General features: G+C 43.1%; 2 protein-coding genes and 1 pseudogene across 2 annotated transcripts; all 3 read left to right on the top strand.

The window, feature by feature from the left end:
* Positions 1-1,026: 1,026 nt before the first annotated feature.
* Positions 1,027-3,501, top strand: LOC116924452. Its single transcript, XM_045175091.1, has 10 exons — positions 1,027-1,085; positions 1,153-1,342; positions 1,407-1,444; positions 1,505-1,569; positions 1,654-1,747; positions 1,989-2,320; positions 2,675-2,759; positions 2,831-2,953; positions 3,049-3,261; positions 3,345-3,501. Exons 1-10 carry the CDS (start codon positions 1,027-1,029, stop codon positions 3,499-3,501), a joined length of 1,356 nt encoding a protein of 451 aa, XP_045031026.1.
* Positions 3,502-5,721: 2,220 nt separating this feature from the next.
* On the top strand, positions 5,722-6,904 carry LOC116936043 (annotated as a pseudogene).
* Positions 6,905-7,983: 1,079 nt separating this feature from the next.
* LOC123473773 (kinesin-like protein KIF15) lies at positions 7,984-10,135 on the top strand. The gene is given in 4 exon segments (XM_045175092.1): positions 7,984-8,095; positions 8,247-9,506; positions 9,509-9,888; positions 9,890-10,135. Coding segments are annotated over 4 exon segments (1,998 nt in total).
* The last annotated feature ends 6,300 nt before the right edge of the window (positions 10,136-16,435 follow it).

Raw genomic sequence — 16,435 nt, forward strand, 5'->3', positions numbered from 1 at the left:
GAAATGCTTGATGACCGACCATGTTCTTGCTTACCCGGATTTCACTAAGGAATTTCTAATTCACACTGTTGCCAGCGATTACGGACTAGGTGCGTTTTGTCCCAATTACACGACGGAAAAGACCAACCAATCGCCTACGCCAGTAGACACCTGAATAAAGCAGAAACCAAGTACTCTACCATCGAGAAGGAAGCCGCGACCGGGATTTTCGGTATAAAGCGTTTCCGCCATTACCTACAGGACGAGCCATTCGTTATCATCAGTGACCACCGCCCGTTGCAGTGGTTGTCGACGTTCAAATACGAGACGGGTAGATTAGGAAGATGGTCAATTATGTTGGCCAACCTCAAATACTCGATAAAGTTCCGGCCGGATCGAGTCAATGAGAATGCAGATTTTTTATCCCGAATTCCGGTTAATTCAGTTCAAACAGCCCCCAAAGAAGATGACGCCATACTCCGCGAACCGAAAAAAGATTCGTTATGTATGGACATCAGACTTGCCGTGATCGAAATCAAACTCAAACTCAAAAAGTAATAGATCGTTCAACTCTTTTAAAATGAGCTCAATCGCGATCAAACTCAAAATTTTTGATCGCAACTCAAACTCAATTCTGGAATCAATTTTGTTGTTATGCACGCCATATTCTGATAAAATTTGAATTCTGTATTCAATTTTGTCTCTGACGTCTGATTTCTCTCGTGTGCTTTCTTAAAGCGTGACAATTTTCGATATACATCACGTCGATTCTCGTTTAGGGTTTCATAGAAACAAGAAATTTTTTGGCTTGAATTTTCATTCTCTGTGATCAGAAACTCTGTGTGTGTATATGCGTTACGTGGGTAAATTTCATTGCCAGTTTTATATCTTTCTAACTAGTCTAAAATCTTATTTATTTAGGAACCACAACAGATTATTGCACACCAATGATCTCTTTTTCATACCATCTATACGCTCTCTCACTGTGAGGCATTACAATACAAGATTCTGTGTGTCATTACAGTAATTCACCAGAACTTAATTGAAATGTATGAGCCGTCTGATGAGGAGAACCACGATCCTAAAAAATCACAACAAAATGCAAGGTAAAACATTTTTATGTTACATTACATACATTTTGTTTAATTGACAATTTCTTTATTCATTATATAGTAGAAGTTCTACTCCTACAAAGCAGCTAGTTCTTCCAAAAGAGTTTTTCGAATATGTTGGTGATCCAGTTGGGAAAAATTCAAGTCAGTATAAGTGTCTCTTTCCTGGCTGTGCTAAAAAAAAGGATCAATCTGATAAACTACTAGTAATTTCCAATACTTCTAGGCACAATGCAAAAAGACATTACTTGGTACTACAGTCTACTTTGAGTCACAATTCATACCACACACTTTAATTTATTCACTTTATCACAGAGTTATGATCCCAAGGATGAACTAGGACATGAGAAATTGTAGGACGATACAAAAAAGAAATTAACAGCTGAAGATAAATTGACATCTTCTCGATCCAGCTTTATTTCAACAAAAAGAAATGAAATAATAACTCAAGAAGATCTTGACAACTGGGTCTTGGTAAGCAACATAAATCTCCTACATCAGCTATTATGGTTGGTCTTCTTTTCATTATTTCAAATTTTTATATATTTCTTATATTTACAAGATTTTATAATCGTCGATGCCTTGCCCATTAGCATTGTTGAAAAGCCGGGTTTTAAGAAACTAGTGTCTAGTGTGGCACCCACCTTAATTTTACATGGAAGGACTTTCCAACAAATTAGAGAAAGAATATGAGGAACGAAGACAACAGCTAATCGATGCCTTAGGAAAATGTACAGATGCAGCAACTACGATTGATGCCAGGACATGTAGACAAAGATCTTATCTGGGTGAAACCATACATGGGTTTGATTCTGACTCACTAAAGCGAAAAAGTGCTTGTCTTGCTATTCGCCGCATCAAAGGACGACATAAATATGATGTACCGACAATTTTAATAGAAGCTCTCCATAAGGAATATGATGTCGTAGAAAAATTGCGAGGATCCACAACGGATAGTGGTTCGAATTTTCTTAAGGCATTTCGCGAGAGTGGTGAGGCGTCTACTGTGCCTAATTACGAGGATCATCAAGAAGAAAAAGAAGAAGAAGAAGAAGAAATGGCTTATTTCGTAATTGGTGAAATAATTAACGCTCGAATTACGGAACATAATTGCTCCAACAATCATGATCCAACTCTTTCCCAACATCGGAGATGTGCATGCCATTTGTTAAGCCTGATTGCAAACGCTGATGTTTTGAAGATTCAAGATCCGGGCTTTCAACATTTGCGCAAATCAACCCTAGAGAAACTTCAATTTCTGTGGAATAAACAAACTTCCAGCTCTTTGAACGCTGATATTATTAAGCAATATCTTGACCCACTACTGATTTTGAAAAATGACATGAGATGGAACTCGGAGTACTATGCGATAAATTGCATAGTCCGGCTGTTAAAGAAGAAGAATAGAGCACTGAGAAAACTATTTGAAGAACTCAAGATTACTCATTTGACTCCAATTGAGGAACAACTTTTAAAAGAGTATTCAAGGATCATGAAACACATTGCTGACGCATTGAATGTGTTACAAGGAGAAAAGAAAATCAGATTGGGTTTTCTACTTCCAACGATTAGTGAATAAAAAGGAAAACTTCAGAAGCTTCAAGATGACCCGACAATAACACATTGTCAACCATTGATTACCGGGCTTCTTGATGCTATCCACTTCAGGTACGTAATCATGTAGAAAAAAGTTTATCAGTATTTGTTTTGTATCAACAACAAATTTCTTATACTTTTAGATTCCAGTCAATGTTTGCGGACAACGAATTACGGTTGGCCACAATCACTAATCCACATTTTAAACTCTCGTGGCTGGAAAATGAAGATGAAATACGTCGTGCTAAAACTTTACTTAAAGGAGAGTTCATCCGTTTCCAGGGACTCAACGATGATTCTCAATCGTATGTTTGAACTTATCTGTTGAACAAAATCATTTATATTAATTATGTTTTTTTAGTTTTTACGGCTCTGATGATTCTAGTGACGGAACATCTTCATCACTTTCAGATCCCAGTTCTGAGAAAAAACGGAAACATGCAAAGAATTTTGTTTCCTCAATAACAAAAAGAAATGCTGAGACTCTAGAAATAGATGAAGTAGAGTCTTATTTGCAGTTGTCTAAAACTTTTGAAGACCTGAAGAATTTTCCGACGATCATGAAAATGTATAAGTAAGTATCATCAATGAATATCTCATTTTTTTGTATTGATATAATAATATGAAAAATTACATGTAATTATTTTTGCTCTTTAGACAATACAACGTCACACTACCATCATCAGCTGCAGTGGAGAGACTTTTCAGTCAAGGTGGACTAATTTTTACATCCAAAAGACTTCAGTTAACTGAGAATCATTTCGAAATGTTATTATTCCTAAAGGTCAATAACAACATGTCAAATAAGTGGTAAACTCAGACGACGTGGGAAATTCATTTCCGTTATGTTTCTTGTTTCATTTTATGTTTCAATAACAAAATAAAATAAAACGGAAGCTTTAAGAATAAATTTTTTGTTTTCATTTTCGCTTTTGTCAATAAATTCTTGATGAAAACATGTATTTTGGAGAAATAGTATGTTTTTATATATTAATTATCTTATATGATAGTGTGTACTACACTAGCCTACCAGTGAAATTTCTTTTTTAATTGTACAATCTACTTCCCGAGTTGGTCGGACGAGATATAGGTGGGATTGTTAGATTGACCGCTAGATGGCGTAAATTGTGAGAAAAATGATTTTGAGTTTGATAGCAAAAATTTTAATCGTGATCAAACTCAATTTTTTGAGTTTGATCGCAAGATCAACTCATCGTCTTTTGAGTTTGATCGCAATCAAACTCAAACAATTGATCGGACGGCAGGACTGATGGACATAACAAATTACTTAGAACACGGAACCCTTAGTGAAGAGAATACAGACCAGATTTGGGCGAAAGAAATCGAGCTGTATTGCATTGCTGGTGGCCTTCTGTGTCGTACACAAGAGCCCATCTCAAAGAAGATACGACGGTTCGTGCAACAACAAGTGGTGGTTCCTTTCAGCCTAAGAAAACAGCTATTGAACGAGTATCACGACTCCCCCCTATCCGGCCATCTGGCATACCAGCGGACATGCCTCCGGATTAAAGACAAATACTACTGGCCAACATAGCTCTCCGACGTGAAGGAGTACTGCCTCGCTTGTAAACCTTGCGCCCTCCAACGACGATCGAATCTTCGGGCCTTCTTAAATCCCCTAGATCTCACCTCTGGACCCTTCAAGGTCCTAGGGCTAGACTTCTTAGGGCCAATTCAACCACAATCCCTGCAAGGGAACAATCACATCCTAGTAATTACTGATTACTTCACGAAATGGGTAGAAGTGTCCCCTCTAGCAGACCAGACCGCCCTTTCAACGAGCAAGGCGCTAGCAGATAGTCATTTTGTAACATCGTATTTTGAATCATTGTCCCCCAAGGATCATTGTCACTGACCGTGGTTCGAACTTTACATCCGAGCTGCCTCACTTTGTAAGACACTACAAATTAAACAGTTGAGGACCACTGCGTACCATCCACAGACTAATGGCTTAACCGAAAGATTCAACAAAACCGTAGTAGAAATGCTACGGAAATACATGGAACAGGGTTTCTCTAAATGGGAAGAAGTGCTAGGCCCAGTTGCTTTCGCCTACAGGAACTCTGTACACTCCTCCACCCTAGAAACCCCCTACTTTCCAAATCATGGCCGCGATCCAGTAGTGCCCATTGACCAATTTTTACAAAAGCCAGCAAACATCATCATCCCATCCGACTATAAAAGCCAGCTTATACAACGTCTTCACGAGGCCTTCGTATTGGTTAAAGCAAACTTGACCCAAGCCAGGGAACAGCAAAGGACTCAGTACGACAAGCGGGCTCGTGAGCAAGCATTCAACATCGGTGACAAGGGGCTAATCGACGTAAGAACGCCAATAGCAGGCACAAGCAAGAAATTAATTCCCCGTTTTATGAGACGCTACCGTGTCACAAAAATCAACAACAACCACACCGTGGAAATTCAAGAATGCGTGGGAAAACAGACCCAGTTGGTGCACGTAAACAGGATCAAACCCCTGTATGAATCTTTGATCTGGAAGGAAGAACTTTGCGTAGATTTCAGAGGGAGCCGCGATCGACCCATACCACCGGAGCTCACCAACGAACTAGAAGTACCACCCCCCACGGATGAAGAGTACGCTTTGCAGGAAGAACAGGATCTGATAGATCTCGACGCCGGTCCATCCCCCTTACCAGAAGGAGCAATAACTTCAAACCTCCACAAAGGACCAAACATAGACCTCTCTTTCACCCCGGAACGACTCCCTTTAACGGCTTTAGAGCCAGTAACCCCACCAGTCCCCCTCGTAGCACCCCTCCCCGAGCGCCGCACTGGCCTACGGCCATGGAGCGCCCTTAGAGAAAAGATGACAAACTGTCGCCTCGAAGAAGTGACCTTACAGAGCGAAGGCCCGAACTGTACCATCAGCTCTCCACTTGGCGACATCCCTGGAGCAATAAACGGCTCTTTCAAACACAACCTCGTGATCCTCGTCTGGGACGATTCCTGGAAGGAAGTGAAGCCGTGAGAGTTAAGGGTTATCGAAAAGGAAATGGGCGTCAAGTACTCGACCAAAACCGACACTACCTTCCGTATTCGAGACCCAATTAAGCAGCTGGATTTTATATATACAATGATAAACAGTTCCGTCTGCGGAGGAGGAAACCTTACTACCTACCAACCGGTCCTAGGGATGGACAGAGTCGTCATCGCGGTTAGGGAAGCCGCCAAGGGAACCAATCTCGTCGAGATGAGGCCCAATAACGCGGAAGCCGCGACCAGGATGACACTGTCCGAACTGACACGGGCGGAGGGTTATTAGATCAGAGACTTCGCAATGGACATTTCAAACCACCTGGCCCGAGAAATTCGTAACCTGCAATGCGAAAGCCGGAAAACCGCCTACCATGCCGCTACAACGACTGCACAACGGATGCAGGCTGTACAACGGATGGTTAGCCGCTAAGCATCTGGACCTTCCATTATGCACCAAGCTACTGGTGGTCAGGGCATCCGTATCCGTGTTGCAGTGTTTTCCCAGCAACGTCACCTTCGAGACGGTTTTCACGCCATGTGGAGCCCAACCTCGGTGGGGCAACCAGACCATCAACGTGGAAGGTTGGGAGCTCACGAAGTACTCCGACTGCTACTGGCACGCAAACATCGTCAACTTCAACGGCAAAGTCCACACCTTCAAGAACAACACCTGAATGCCAATCAACCCCAACCTAGAGATACAAGGCCGCCGTTTCATCGACACTATGCCCCTGGAGGTCCATAACTTTTTGGGCATGATACTGCAGTTGCACCCAACAATAACGTCGCATTCCCTAAGTGCTTCAACCATCATGGCCGACATCCTGGCGTACATACAGATGGGCTATGTCACAGAAATATCGGGCGAACGACACGTCAACACAGTCCTCGTCCACCCCGGAGAAGCACAAGACGTCTCCTTCATGGCAAGGATCGGATACCGGCTTCGAAACTTCGGCATCATGTCGGGAGTAGGAGTATCCATTGCTTTCCGATTCTGCAGACTCGTTTCCCTCCTGGGTCTTTACATCCTTTCTTGTCGGTACTTTAACCCGTGCAGTTGGTTAACGCCACCTCAGTCTGCTCATCGAGACATCGAGTTGGAACCCCAAGCAACCACCAACTTGGCCCCAACTGCTCCTGTAACCATTGTCAATATACCCCGCCCCCAACCCCCGCCGGTCCCACAGGGCGGCTAGGGTTAAACCAACAACCATACCTCATCCCACCCACTTCATGTCCTCGTGGCCTGGCCCAACACAGAGAAGCAGCAGCCCTCCTCTCGCGTCCCTAGTATTAAAACCCCACGCGTTGATTGCCCACCTTAATTTTCCCATGTATCATGCAATGTCGTAGATTTTATGTTAGTGTCCTTTAGAATAAACCCACCCAAAATCGTGTCGAGTATACCATGAACCTCATTACACCCCACCAACCCTTCGATACCAAGCCTCCCTAATCCTTACCGGACTCCATCCCTAGGCTCCAACCCTCCCTCCTCCCATCCACGGATGATCGGGAAAACCAGAAAGGTGGACCAGCGGCCTGGATCTCCGACCCGGACGAAGAAGACATCCTCTACTGCGCAGACTACTCGTCTGACATGGAGGAATTCCGATAAGTGGCGGCCTGCCCAGATGACGAAGAGGACATCCTGTATTGCGCGGACAACCCCGACGACGACGAGGTTATGTACGACGCAGACGTCTCAGGTGTGTCATGTCTTTGTCTCCACACTTTGCGCTGAACAATAGTGTTCACGCAAGTGATGAGTCACGGTAACCCCTGTCCTCAGCCTGTAACTAATCCAACAGTTACAACCTGTCACGGACTTTGGGGGTACCCAAAGCACAGCCTGGCTGCGTTTACGATCGTGCAATTCAGATTCAATCCCAGAATTGCATCCCGGACACCTCAACTATATAAACCAAATAAGGCGACTCGGAAGAGAGAGAGAGAGAGAGAAGGGGGCAGTTGCCAGTCATCCGTCAACAGCGATAGCTAAACCTTCTTTGTTGTTCGTTCTGAGACAATACTGTGTGTGTGTGATGTAGTTTCTCAATTCATTTAATACAAACTGTTGCAGCAATATGAGTCTTACCGTCTCTACAACCATCATTACATCTGCCGCCCAACGCACCGAATTTCCCCTGTTAAGTGCTTCATTAAGTTCTTTCAAGTTCAACAACCGTATCGACTGAAGCTACCCCAAATCGTCTTGAACATTATTCATCAGTCTACATACAACCACTAATTCAAGGTGTGTTAATTTTAAGGTATGCTAAGCCCTTCATCTATGGAAATAGATCCCCCTATTAGTTTAACCACTGACAGTGCAGCATTAGCTATAGTTGAGAAAGGCGTTCAACTTCGTGACAATTACCCAGAGGGTGGGTCTGACAACGATCTCTCAACTAGTAGTACTGCTAGAAGTGTTCCTCTACTAGGAAATCCCCCCCTAAACAGATTATCCTCAGATCACCTCCCCCCCTAAACAGACGTATATCCTTATACGATCTAGGTCGGAATCTGTTATCAAAGATTTACAGTCCCAACTCAACCAGCTGACAGAAAACCAACCGTCAGGTAGACCCACCAATGAGAAACGTGAGAAAATAGCTAACTTAAAACAGCAAATTCTAAATCACCAAACAGAAATCCTAAACGTGATTTCAGCCCTTGCGTTAGTCCAAACTCAACATTCACAACTACAACAAGTACATTTTGATGCTGCTCTTTCTTCCATTTCCCAACAAGCAACAAATAAGCGTATTATCGGGGAAGCACAATCGCACATTGTTTCAATACAGACTGACAAACATTTTCTCGAATCACAAGCTCACCAACTTCTGCAAGCAAATTCTCAGCTTGAACAACTACTTTCAGAAAAAATTTTAGAGCTGGAGACTAGTAAACAAGAAATATTAGCCCTTAAGTCAGACCTTAATAAACAAATTGATCACGGCAACAAAACCCTAGTTTCTCTACACGAACAAGCTTTGAAAGATAACGCTGACATTTCAGATCTCAAAACTCATCTACGAAACCGCACAGACACTCAAACCGTACTTGAAGCAAAAGTAAAATCTCTTTCAGAAGATCTCTCTCAGCACGCTACACAATATTCTAAACAAACAATAGACGTTAATACACAACTAAAAGCCCTCAAAACACAACTCTCGGAGAATAGCAAAGAAAAAACTGATATTCAACAGACATTATCCAATAAAATAGCTTTATTAGCACACGAAAATACTTCCCTCCAAACAACCCTTAACTGCCTAAAAGATCTTCCTCACGATACAGCATCAGACAAAACTCCTTCACTACGACAAATAGTTGTCGATCTCCAAACCTCAAACAACCATTTAATTGGAGAACAGAAAGCACTGCAGGAAACAATCTCCCAACCTAACGGAAAAATCGACCACCTTGAACTCCTTCTTAACAACGCAACATCTAGTAATTCTAGTAAAGATATAGAAATAAATTCCTTGAAGCAGTCACTATCTTTTGCGGTTTCCAAATTCAGCAACCAATCCTTAGAGCTTAACCAAATAAAAGAAACTTCCGAGCGCCAACGTTCCATTATCGAAACTCTAAAAACTTCACCAGCTAGCAACATCATATCCAACGTTATCGATCGTTGCAACGCGGAACATCTTGCACATGTGACGCGCATGATCTCTCAAGACCAGCCAACATCCATCATGGCATCAGCATCAGACCTGGGAGAACTGGTATCCATCCCACTTCGCGAGAAAATACCTCGTTTCAGTGGATACCTCGGTGACATTAGTGTCCAAGTTGGTTCCAAGAAGCCGAAAGAATAGCAAAAGGCGCTAATTGGTCCAAAAAACAAATGAAACGATACTTCTTTGAAAGATTTACAAAGTTGGCCCTTTCTTTCCAAGAAGAAATCGATGATCCGAACTATCCTGATCCAGTAGTATCGTACCAAGAATGGAAGGAACTTATCATCCAGGAATTTAAAGATCCAACGGAAAATCAATACTTTAAAAATGAACTCAACGAAATAAAACAAAAACCCAATGAACGAGTACGCGATTTTCGTGCACGAATCGAAAAAAATTTTATAAAAGGATACGGTGAAAACATGTTTCGCAGCAAAAACGAAACACTTGCTTCAGTTAGGGACGACATATTAAAGGCAGCTTTCGAAAAATGGACTTAAAAGTGATTTACACGCCGGTTATGAAAACAGAATAACTGCTACAGCAACTTACGATGTCGCCATAGCAACTGCAACAGAAGTTGAAAGCATCCTAACCAGAAAACACTCTTCGGCCAGAGCACGGCAACCCGATCTTAGTGCTATAAATCTCAGTCACGAGCTTTTATCATCCGACATTGAGGACCTTAAACGAAAATTCGAGGGACTCACCTGTTCTTCCGTGGAAACTTTATAGGATAAAAAGAGCAAATCAAAAGATAGGCCGATAGCATCTACGCTTTCTTCATCCGCATCCATTCCTTCTGGTCTATCTCTCAACGCAAAGGCTGTTCGCTTCTCACCCAATGTAGGCGGCGAGGGAATCCTTGGACGACGATCACCTTCCGGCACATATTTTTCGACTAGCCCATCAAGATCAACAGGTCGACCAACAAGTCCTTACAACCATCACAGATCACGCCGCACTTACGATAGGAGCCGCTCTCCGAGCCCTCACACAAACCGACATTCTCTTATCCCTTACAAACGCCCAAAGATCTCGAAGCCCTTTTCCATACACGCGCTCCTCTACTCCTTATCCCGGAGCCCGTTCTCCAAGTCCATTTAACAGGAACCGTTCTATTAATCCGTTTGCTAATCAAACCTATGTAAACGAACCAACCAACTTAGCAAAGCCGCAATACCGCAACCATCCCTACACTAAGGAACTACCTCCATTGAAAGATGCACAACAACATAACACTTATCAACCTCCTTATTACAGACAATTTAATAACTCGTACCAAAACGTTTACCCTGGAGCACCTCGAGTAAACAACCCAAGAACTCCGAAGAATAGCCAATTAAGCTGTTTTAAGTGCGGCAAACCCGGTCACTTTAAAGCAGAATGTCTTCAATCATCCTTCCGAGGAAGGTACCCTCCACATTAGAGCAACCCACAATTTTTCTAGATAGTAGTCATAATTTTAACGCTATTAAGTTACATGTAAGAATCGGTAATGTTAGTACACCAGCACTAGTAGACACCGGCGCAGAAGTTAGTGTTTTATCTCATATTCTTTTTGCTTCGCTAAATCCCCTTTACGTTCAACAAATATTAATTGACATGGACAACCTAAAAGCCGAATCTAATTCTAGTTTAAAAATTGTTGGATACTTTAGAATTTTGATTACCTTACCTGATATTAAGTCCCGGGTCGAACACAATTTTTATGTAGTTTCAAATTTACGATATAATTATATCCTTGGTTTAGATTTTATCCGCGATAATGGTATCATTATCCATGGTAATATCCTGCACATACTTTAACGCAAACCAAAAGCAGTGCTGACAAAAACAACATTCGCAGATGCCTCAGTTTCAGTATTTAATAAAGGTCCAGTAATCGACAAAACCTATCCTTTTACATTCAACATATCTCATCTTCCCGATCACCACATAGCCTCTTTTATGGCTCTCTTTAGAAACCACCATCACCATTTTGCCGAATCTATGTTACAATTGGGAAAAACTTCCTTAGCCATTCAACAAATACACCTGACTGACCCAAAACCAGTCTGGACCCACCATTACCCAATTCCTATTACCCAAAGACCTTTACTTAAAACCTACATCGATGATATTGTCACGAGGAGGGAAAGGGCATTCACGTGCTAACGACTTCCTCGTGGAACGTCCCCGCCGAGTCTTACCCTTACGCTTTCACTCTGTTAAGGTCAAGTAGATAGTTCTACTTGAATACGTGTGGGTCTACCATGCCTGGGTCTACCATGCCTGGGTCTACTATGCGTGAGTCTACCATCTGTAGACCCACGCATAAGCGTGCCTAGTTTCTCCTTTTAACCCTTTACCCCCGAAGGTCACATGGAAATTATCTACGTGACCATCTCGGTACCATACTTCCCGCGTCCCCTGGATGTCCGTTCCCTTAAATAGGGACGTACTCGATTGGAAACGCGGCTACCCTGGTAGTTGTCTTGAGTTCGTTCGCTTGAACAGTTCGAAATACACAGTTCAGTTCTCTCTACAATTCATCGTTGGTTCCCTTCGTCACAAGTGGTGGAGACGCAGGTCGCATTTGTTTTTGTATTTTTCTCTTTTTTTTTCTCTTCTTTTGCCTTTTGTTGGGAACTTCATATTCTTATCAGCTTTCTTGTCCGGTCTTCTTGTTTTGATTCTATTTTCGTTTCTCTCCCCCTCCTTTCTCGCAGCATACTGTTTTTGTTTTTGTTTTTGTTTTTGTTTTGTTTTGTTCTTTTTTCTTGTTTTTGTTTTTTTACCTCGTTTAAATCGTATTTCATTGAGCCCCGTTCGTATTTTTTACCCAAACCCGTATTCCGTTTTACCCCGTATTAAATCGTCTTTCGTTGAGCCCCGTTCGTATTTTTTACCCAATCCGTATTCCGTTTTACCCCGTTTTAAATCGTCTTTCTTTGAGCCCCGTTCGTCTTTTTTACCCCGTTTAAGTCGTCTTGCTTTGAACCCTGTTCATATTTTTTTTTACTCAAACCGTATTCCGTTCTTCCCCATCTATAATGTCTCTCGTTTGGTGTACTTTGTTCTTTTCCATAATTTCTAGTTTCTTAACAAAACGGAACGTTCTCTCCCCTACCAATATTCTTTTGTGTACTTTGCCTTCCCAATCAATGAAGACTACGTAGTACTCCGCGCGTTTTCCTCGTACTTTTCGTGAACTGGGTGAAGTGGTATCTCTGACATTTATGATTTGTTGAGGTGTGTTATACATGAGTGAAATAAATAAACGCTCTTCGCGATATCCAACGTGTGGACGGACTCCCAGTCGAAGACTACACCCTGAACTTTTCCTCTCATCCCATCCTTCGCAACTTGTAGACGCGGACACGGGTACGGAGCACACCGTTGCACTGCCCGCACCTCGGCTGCCGTCTTCTTCTGGCGCTGTTTGCTCAGAAGAAGTTTCGTTGACAATACAACAAGATACCGACGAGGATTCTTCAGATAGTTTATCAGCAGAATCCGACAACGATTCCTCTATTATCAGAACTCCACTACTGCACCTTCTACGTATACTTCCATTGACAACCATGGCGGCGAGCGTTCAGAAGTTCATTGCACCCCCCGTTTTTTCAGCATCGCCTGAAGAAGACGCGGTGGATTGGCTAGAACGATTTGAACTAGCAGCAGCGTATAATCGGTGGTCAGACGCTGATCAAGCGAGAAATTTTGTGATGTATCTAGAGGGACCAGCTCGTAAATGGTTTCTTATGAATACTCACCCGAACCATTGGGAGGATTTACCAGCACGACCAGACCCAACTGACCCCACACTGCCGCATTTACCAGCAGAATCAGGGATCGAAACACAATTTTCAGCAGCCTTTCAACAAGCGAACTTTTCCCTGTTACAAGAAGCTAAGCTACGACAGCGAACGCAAGGAAATGAAGAAGACGTGGTGTCATACTTTTACGACATCGTAAATATGTGCCAACTAGTAAATCCAAACATGTCGAAAGAGCAACAGCTAGAATACCTATACCGGGGATTGAAACTTTCCTTGCTACAAAAAATCGACCCCCAAAAACCAGCTTTTACAGCAGATTTTCTGGATCTCGCAAAATTACACATGGAAGCCACTATGTTGGCCAACCAGAAAGTCTGGCCACAGTCCCTACTAGCAGTCTCCAAAGAGCCAACAGACAGTAACGCGGGTAATAACCCACAACCAGCGACGATGACACCAGAAATCGTGAGCATACTCCAACAACTGAATCACACCATCAAGCAGCTACAGGTATCTTCAGGTCCGACTAACCACTCAGCGCCGTCGAGACAGCGCCAGGGCAACTGGAACGGCTCAGGAAAGAATGGAAGAACAACCGAAGGAAGATACATTTGCGGATACTGTTCCAAAGTAGGACACTTGGACTACAGATGCTTCAAGAATCCGGCATCCTCGCTGTTTAAGGGTGCTACTCATCCGCAAAATCAACAACGGAGTCCCCCACAGCAATATCCAGGCGGACGTCCGGAGTTTGGCAGGCAAAGAACGCAAGACCAACAATGGCCTGTAAATCATATGTCAACAGAAGCAGGCATAGGCGAGATGCAAGACCGACAATGGCCGGTAAATCATATTTCAACGGAAGCAACCATGGGCGAAACAACTACGACAGATTTGCCTTTGGTACAAGAAAATAATGTAAACCTTCCAGATCGCACGGAGAATCAAATCGCAAAAACGAAGTCAGGACTACGAAACAACGGCTGGGAAACAGTATCGACCAGTAACGGGACTGACAAGGTTTTCCCTATCTTGTTGTCAGAGGTGTCCCAACTAATAAGGGAACCAGTTTTGTGTGGGAATATTCCATCAATGGCGGTCGTTGACACAGGAGCAGCAGTAAGTGTCTTATCACCAGACTTATTAAAACAAACCTCATTCTACCTGGAGCAATGGTCAGGACCAGCTATAATATTAGCTAACGGAACCAGGGCCTCTCCGTTGGGGGCAGCACTCGTAACCATCACTCATAAAGGGAGATGGGCAGCAGGAACGGCAGTTGTCATGGCAATGGAAGGCAACGACTTACTGTTGGGAAATGACTTTTTAAAACAATTCGGGAAACTACAGATCGATTACACCGGAGATGCCACCTTGGTAACTCTGGGTGAATTACCCTTCAAGGAAATACATCCCCAGGACAATTCCCGTCTTCACAAGTGTAGCGTAGTCGCGGCTACCAGCCACATGATTCCGGCCTTATTAGTCATTCCAGTGGCAACCAAACCATGCACATCATTTCCAGCGACTGCCCTTTTCACCCCGTCCGCCGTCTTATTAGCAAAGAAAACATTGTCAGTAGGACACGCCATTCTCCCGGAGAAATGGCAAACCATACCGGTAGCTAATTTGTCCCTAGCACCGGTATGGCTGGAGGAAGGATCAACATTGGGAACAATACAGCCGTACACTAACGAAATAGTACAGTGCGATTGGAACAAAACGCCACTGGAGGACACGGTTACGGAGAAAATCAAATTTACACCCGACAACAAAGAATTTTTTCTAACGCTTGGAAAACAAATCAACCACGATTTAAAGGAAGAGGACAGAGAGACTCTACTGGCGCTCCTAGGAGAACACAGTCAGAGCTTTGCGTTAAACGAAAAAGACATCGGATACTGCACGACGGCAGAACATAGAATCAACCTAAAAGAAGGAGCAACGCCAGTATTCCAACGACCGTATGCCAGTGCCTGGAAGGCTCGAAAAATCATCCAAAATCTAGCGGATGACATGTTGGAGTCAGGAATTATTGAAGTTTCAGATAGCCCTTGGGGAGCCCCAGTAGTTCTCATTAAAAAGAAAGACGGATCATGGCGATTCTGCGTGGATTACCGCGGCCTTAACGACATTACAATAAAAGATGTCTACCCCCTACCACGGATTAATGACATCTTGGGACAACTGGACGGAGTGGAATATTTTTCCATCATGGATCTCCAATCAGGTTATCATCAGTTGCCCTTACGAAAAGAAGATTGAGAAAAAACAGCGTTCATCACAGCGGATGGATTATATCATTTTAAAGCTCTGCCGTTCGGCTTAACCAATGTCCCCAGTTCCTTTCAACGAGCAATGGACGTGATTTTGGGAGGACTACGCTGGACTTCGTGCTTAGTATACTTAGACGATGTGGTGGTTTACTCGCCAACCTTCAAAACCCACCTACACCGACTCCAACTTGTATTATCCTGTTTGGCAAAAGCAGGCCTCAAACTGAAGGCAACGAAATGCCAGTTTGCAATGACTACATTAAAAGTGCTAGGGCACGTAGTGTCCTAGTATGCAACAAAGGTCGGAGTACAACAGAAAACATCAAGCAGCTTCAAAGTTTTGTAGGACTGTGTTCGTATTATAGAAGACACATCAAGAATTTCGCCAAAATAGCGCAACCATTAACGATGTTAACAAGAAAAGGAGCTCCGTTTATATGGGAAGAAGCACAGCAGAAAAGCTTTAATACATTAAAAGAAGCATTAACAACGGCCCGAATATTGGCTCATCCGGATTATCAAGCACCCATGATTATCATGACTGACGCTTGCGGTTACGGCATCGGAGCAGTGCTATCACAATCCAAAGAAGGGAAAGAATTCCCATTAGCCTATGCCAGTAGACTACTATCAAAATCAGATATGAATTACTCCATCATAGAAAAGGAATGTTTAGCCCTCATTTGGGGTCTGCAGAAATTTCGTGGATTCATGTGGGGTTGCAAGATTATCATTATAACTGATCACGAGGCTCTCTGTTGGCTTCGTACAAAAAAAGAGCTAGCGGGTAGATTGGCCCGTTGGAGTTTATGCCTATTAGAATACGATGTCGAAATCCGATACAGAAACGGGAAATTGCACACCAACGCAGATTGTCTTTCACGTTATCCAATCCCTATCATCGAAACGGAAGAAGACGATCACTGCATATCAATCGGAGCTCTGCAATACCATCAGTCAGATTTCTTGGCGCCAGATACAGTACGGGACATTGC

The sequence above is a fragment of the Daphnia magna genome, linkage group LG6 (genome assembly GCF_020631705.1).
Source record: "Daphnia magna isolate NIES linkage group LG6, ASM2063170v1.1, whole genome shotgun sequence".
NCBI classification, from domain to species: Eukaryota; Metazoa; Arthropoda; class Branchiopoda; order Diplostraca; family Daphniidae; genus Daphnia; species Daphnia magna.